A 6,093-nucleotide genomic window follows, 5' to 3' on the forward strand; every position below is an offset into this window, starting at 1 on the left:
ACAAAATTCTAGACTTAGTAGACAAAGAGTAACAACACACTGAATTTAAAGAAACAAATAAAACTCAAGGAGGGATTGTACCACATTTTGTTTTGTTTTTGTTAAAAACTCTTATTGAATTTAATTTTTAGTAAAGCAAGCATTACATAATGCTTCAAAAATTTAAAACTTGGGGATAAAAGTTTACATCCAAAAATATGAATGGAAAATTGTGCTTTCAGACTGTAGAATTTGTTTTCTTACAGGGTTAACCATTTCATCTCGCCATTAGATACTGGGAATTTCATCTATGTAATGTATATATGTGCAGTTCTTTTCCAGGGTCTGCAAAAGTCTAAAACTGTGTGCTTCACTTCATGTAGCAAAGGCACCTATATTAATTCTCCCTTTTGAGCAAAAGTTATGATCCAATTTTCTTGCTGAAGTTGACTTTTCCACCGCTGGGTCACTCAAACAGTACATGTTCGCAGTTTGGTGAATCACAAGAGATTTGGAAGTGAATTCCTGCTTGTACTCAAAGAAGTTGCTCTGTGGACCATTTGAAGAAGCTCTGGACTGATCACAAGGGAAACCGAGCAGAACTGTGAAGCAGACAAACGGGAACAAAAGGCTTTTCTGGTGTGAGGAGAAATCAGTCGCTTCAGCTCCACAAGCAGATGGTGCTACTGGACTGACACGTGGAACCCACTCCTGCTGGAGAAAGGTAAAGTTTGCCACTGGGGCAGACACATAGTTCATACACTGTCTGTCGAGAATTCGAGGAGCTTGATGATGATGATGAAGAAGAAGAAGAAGAAGAAGAAGAAGAAGAAGAAGAAGAAGAAGAAGAAGAAGAAGAAGAAGAGGAGGAGGAGGAGGAGCCAGTTGGTAGATTTCCCAGCCGGATTTTATCTGCATTTAGAAATATCCAGGGAAAAAAAGAAATTGTGTTTTAATTCATTGTAGCAGTTTGCATCCCTCCAGAGCTTTGCAACATGATCTAGTAAGAGAGACTACATTAAATGCAGTTCTACTGGTTTAAATGCCATGATTTGTTAAACAAATAAATTACATTCTTAAGATATAGTCCCCAAACTGTGCAACTGACTGTCCCTTTGAGAGCTACTGCATTGTGACAGAAAGCTGTCAATCTGAAGAGTAATATTAAACAATCTGCTCAGGGGGAAAACCCAGTTATTCAGAAGCTACTGAAAACTAATGATATCCTTTCAATTTAACTGCTTAAGCACATCTAAAGTGTATACAAATATATGAGAATGTCAGTGAAGCTGACAATCCTGAAGAGTCAGGCAATTAATTAAAAAATACTTTTGCTCTATTTTGTAAATTTTCAGAAAAGCCTGCTGATTCATAGTCTAGAGGTTACATTAAGAAGATAATCAGCATAATTAATAACAGATAATCCTTGTACATAATCAGGGCTATAAATGTATTATGTGTATTCATTACCGACTTTGATACATCTTTTAACTTGGGAAATCCTTGATTATGGGCTGTCCTCTTTCAGGGACAGTGATCATAGCCTCTTTGACATGTTTAAGGAAATATCGGATCATTGATGTGAATGAACATGCAAAATATGCATGAATTCAGCAAAATATTCCAATATAGTCCAGTAGTCCATAATAGTAGTGGGTCATCCACAGGACTGGCAATGTCAGAAGTTGTTGCCTTGAGCCCTTTACAGCCCAGCATACCAACATGGCTTCACCCTTTATACCTCATTTTTATAACTTTCTGCTGGATGGTTAAGGCCAAGATAAAGTAGGACCTATATAATAAGAAATGTACCTTTTGTATCTGACAAGATCAGTCAAGTCCCCTCAGGATTTATGCTGAAACCTTGTACTGCACTTTGTAGATCCTTTGTCAGTGGCAGCCATGTGGATGAGTCACGACCATTGCTTGACCAATTTGCTCTCTGTGAAAGCCTGAGGGAATATTTTCTCTCCATGTGACTCTGCCTAGGCACAATCTACATCACCAATCACTTTCCTCTGTGGACCCATAATCTCCTTGATCAGAAAAGTTGGGACACAACTGTGTTACATGATGTTATAGTACAGGTTCCCATATGTTCTGAGTTTTCACTGACCTTGAAAGGCTAGGGAGAAAATGTTGGCTGTCCTTGCAGCCCTTTTTTGTCTCTAATTTTTGGCCTGCAAACTTAGGTTGTGAATCCTCCAAGAGAGAAGCTTATTATTACCCTACAGCATATGCAGTTGGGTTTAACCTATCTGTCTGAATATCAAACATCAGGCATAACATGGACCAGGTATTCTCCATCAAGTATGGATATGTTAAACTTTAAGTCTCTATAGAATATGAAGAAAAAAATTAAAAATATGAGTTAACAGTTAAGGAAAGTGAGAACTTGAGGATTAGACAATGAAGAGAGGGCAAGGAGAAAAGCTAGGAAACGTGATGGGCAAAGCCATACATTTATACACACAAGATGAGTAAGACAATGATTCTGAGAAACATCAACAGGTTTTTGAAACTAGCAGTTAATTGGTAGGATTCTCACCCTGACTAACTATATATGCTGACACCTGTGAACTAAGCAACTGCACTGAATTCATATAATAATGTGTAATAGTGGGGTCATGCTTGGAATGCCTGTCATTCTGGTCTTCTAAACACGTACTGCTTGTCATGACATACCAATTACTGCCATACTGTCTCTCAAGTAAATGTTTGTTGTTTTTTTTTTAAAGGGTAATAAATGTAAAATAGAGACAAGAAAAAAAATGTTGTAGGACTGTCGCGCTACAATGCTGTATATGGTTAGGTTTCTAAATTTCTGTGTAGTGCATAGGATTATGCAGTGCATGCCGAGTGACTCAACGCCCTTGTTCTGAGTTGGTAATGTCTCTCCCATCCAGGGTTCTAACACTCTCCACCAGAATCAAGTTCATCTGCTGTCTCTTTTGAGAATCTTCCCTAGTGCTCCAGAAAAGACTATGCTTGTTTGACTCTCCCATAACAATTAAATGTTTGGAAAACCACATGGTTGATCTCTGAATGTTATAATATAATAAAGTTACATCTTATTTTCTCTACTAACCATGCAAATGAGCTTTGAATGAACAAATAAATAATTTTCCTCATCTTTTTTATTGTTAGAATGCTGATTTCTGCCTAAACAGCAGGGGGAAGCTTTTGTTTGGTTCAGGACCACAGGAAAATGCACAGAATTATACAAGTGATTCTTATAAAAACAAAATCATGCCCAACACTTGGTAATTTCACAAGTTGTATAATCTCTATGCATACTTTTATGTGGTACAAGTAGTGGCTGAATAAATGAACAAATTATAACATTTAAATAAATCATGACCAAGAAAATTCTACTTTAAGGTATGAATCAAAATTTGTAAGCATAACTAGTGTTAAAATAAATTACTCCACAATATTTTGGGTTAAAGGATAGGAAATGCAAAGAGAATAAAATTATTTCTGTTCTAAATTTTAAAGACGGCATTAACTTTTATGTTAAGGACAGAACTGCACAAAACTAAGCAAAGGCAGTGCACTTCTTAGCGGGGGCTGTTGGGTCTCATTGCCTCTGTTCTATGTTTTTGTGCAGAGGGAGGTCAGTGAGTGTAGCACCACAGGGGCACATAGGAGCATCAGTGAGCGAAACATTGCTAGATTCTCCAGACTTCTCCATAGAAGAAGGAACCTGGCTGCTTTTATTCATTGAGTTTGAGAAGGTGGGCTTTATATAAGGCCTTTGCCATACTTCACATGCATTTATGCTTGCAGAGAAAATATTTTTGAATTTCAAAATGCTTAAAGGATAAACTTCCTATCTGTGTGATTTTGGTCTGAAAATTTGTATGTGAGTTTACTTTAAACAAACATGAGGAGCAGCTACTCAGGAGAAAAGATCTTAAGACATATATAAGAAGAGGAATATAGAAAGCTAAAGAACAAGAAGGAGGCTTAAGTGGCACTAATACAACTATTGTGAGATTTGCTGGGGGGTGCATTCTTTCTTAAGCTAATTAGTGTGGCCTTGCTTATATCATGCCACACTGGCTTTCCCACTTGTGACATGAGCTGTCTCTCATGGACTGCTTTCATACAGGGAAGGCTTCAAGTGTCAGACCAGGAAAAAACACAAACTGTGGGGGGCTCAACTGTGCAGGAAGCATTCATGGGCCTGCCCCTGAGGTATGCAGGCTGCTTTGTTGTAGTTTCCAGCTTCCATCCATTTAGGGGCTACTTAGTCAATTTCATGACCAAACTTAACTCCATGCATAGTCTTCTGATAGCCAAACTATGCTTTCACCTACTGTTATGGTTTGTGTCTAGGTGTCCACACAAAACTTCATGCGGTCATAGGGCAGCTTCTGGAGTTTGTGAATGATTACTGTGGGTGTGGATGCTGCACCTGCCCTGGGGCAGGTAATTTGCATCACAGTGTAAGGTGGGAAGAGAAGCTACAAGCTTGAGCTGCTGCTCCTACTCCTTTTTGCTCTTGCTCTTTGCAACCATCAGGAAAGTTTGCCCTCTGCTGTGTGCTGCTCTGCCTTGGAGCCAGCTGAGTGTGGACTGAAACCTCCAGTAACTGTGAGCTAAATAAACCTTTCCTTCCTTCATTTTGTGTATTGGGTATTTGTCTCAGCAGCAAGTAAAAAGTAACTAAGACAATTTGGTACCACAGGAGTGGGGTCATTGCTGTGGCTAAACTTGACCATATGGATTACAAACTTTTGGGAATGGCTTATGGGAAGATATACGAAAGGTTCGGAGATGTTGCCCGATAGGTTATGGCCCTAGTAAGAATTGCTGAATTATTATGGTGGTCATCTAATATGGTTGAAGCCCTTAAAACAACAGCTCATCTTCCCAGAGACCACCTCCCCACTTCTTCTCCAACTAGGCCCAGGATGCAGTTTCCTTTCACCTTTCCAGCCACCTCAGGGAAGGCCCCAGTCAGCACCTCAGGTCTATCTAAACTTCCCCCTCAAGCACCACCCCTGGAAAAGGCCATAAAAGCCTCAGCCTCCTTTTGTTCCAATCCAGAGAACTCCTTATCTTCCCAAATTCTCTCCGTGTCCTCTAAGATAAAGAAGTCCCTTTTCCTTTATCATAAATCCCCTTTCCTTCTATGTGTTTCTCTGCTGCGACGCCGTTAAAACCTATCATTTTTGGTGCTGTGACCTGGAATGGTGCGTAGTGTGGCTCCTGGGGCAAGCCGTGCCCCGGTTTTGAGCTCCCTCACTGAACCACCTTCTGCTTCTGCTTCTGCCTTCTGCCTTCTAGCTTGCATCCAACACCGGCCAATTTTAATCCACACAGGTGAGCCCCAAAACTCGTCTCGGGAATCCCACCTCGTATTTTCCTCTCCTCTTGAAAGTTGTGAGCTCACGTCGGGGTCCCCACTCGTCTTCCTCTGCCATCTGGTCCCCGGCTCCCCACTTTTTCTAGTGACGACTGATAAAGTGAGTGTTAGCCTTCTCTCACACTCACTCCAGGCTAAAAAGTGATGACTTTTTGGTGGGAAGTGACTTCAAGCTTTTGCCCTAATCTTTGGCTCACCTTTTAATTTGGTCACAACGGGAAATACTCATTTCCAGCTCCTAAAAGACACCTCATTGGGATTCCTGGTCCATAATTTCGGCTCTCTTGGCCTCCATGAGGCCAGAATACCTAAGCGATTAATTTTCTACTGTCAAGACAGCTTGGCCACAATTTAAGCTAGATGGTAAAAACCCAGTGGCCTATAAAAAAACTTTTCTACTAATTCTCTAAAGTTTAAAATTTCTATCACCACACCGGCAAATGGCAGAATATCACCTGTATTCAGGCTTTTTTTTTTTTTTTCCTGAGGACACATCCTTCTCTCCCTTAACTTCTCTCTCACTCCATAGGCCCTTAAACTAGGGACAGCTCTCCCATCTAACAATGTTTCTCTGACCAGATTGCCCTACCCACCCTACCCGCAGGACTGCCCACCGGATCCCCCCCGAAAGGCCACCACCCACGACAATGGCCATCACCTGCCTCAGCCACAGCGGTTGCTTCTGATATACCCTCTAACCTCTTTAACTTCCAGGGACTACAGAGATGCCTCTCCTCCCC

The 6,093-nt window shown here is 40.7% G+C and overlaps 1 protein-coding gene across 3 annotated transcripts in view; it reads right to left on the reverse strand.

Moving 5' to 3' along the window:
• Nucleotides 1-586: 586 nt before the first annotated feature.
• The window catches only part of Sgcz (sarcoglycan zeta), a 541,523-nt gene continuing 536,016 nt past the window's right edge, over nucleotides 587-6,093 (reverse strand). For 2 of the 3 annotated variants that reach the window (XM_023717269.1, XM_023717270.1), the window contains one exon: nucleotides 587-908. In XM_023717269.1, coding sequence (XP_023573037.1) covers nucleotides 641-908 — 268 coding nt within the window. In that variant the 3' untranslated portion in view covers nucleotides 587-640. The remainder of the gene's footprint in view (nucleotides 909-6,093) is intronic. The other variant, XM_004633049.2, reaches the window with a different exon arrangement.

Source organism: Octodon degus, unplaced genomic scaffold (genome assembly GCF_000260255.1).
Source record: "Octodon degus isolate 3935 unplaced genomic scaffold, OctDeg1.0 scaffold00051, whole genome shotgun sequence".
Taxonomy (NCBI): Eukaryota; Metazoa; Chordata; class Mammalia; order Rodentia; family Octodontidae; genus Octodon; species Octodon degus.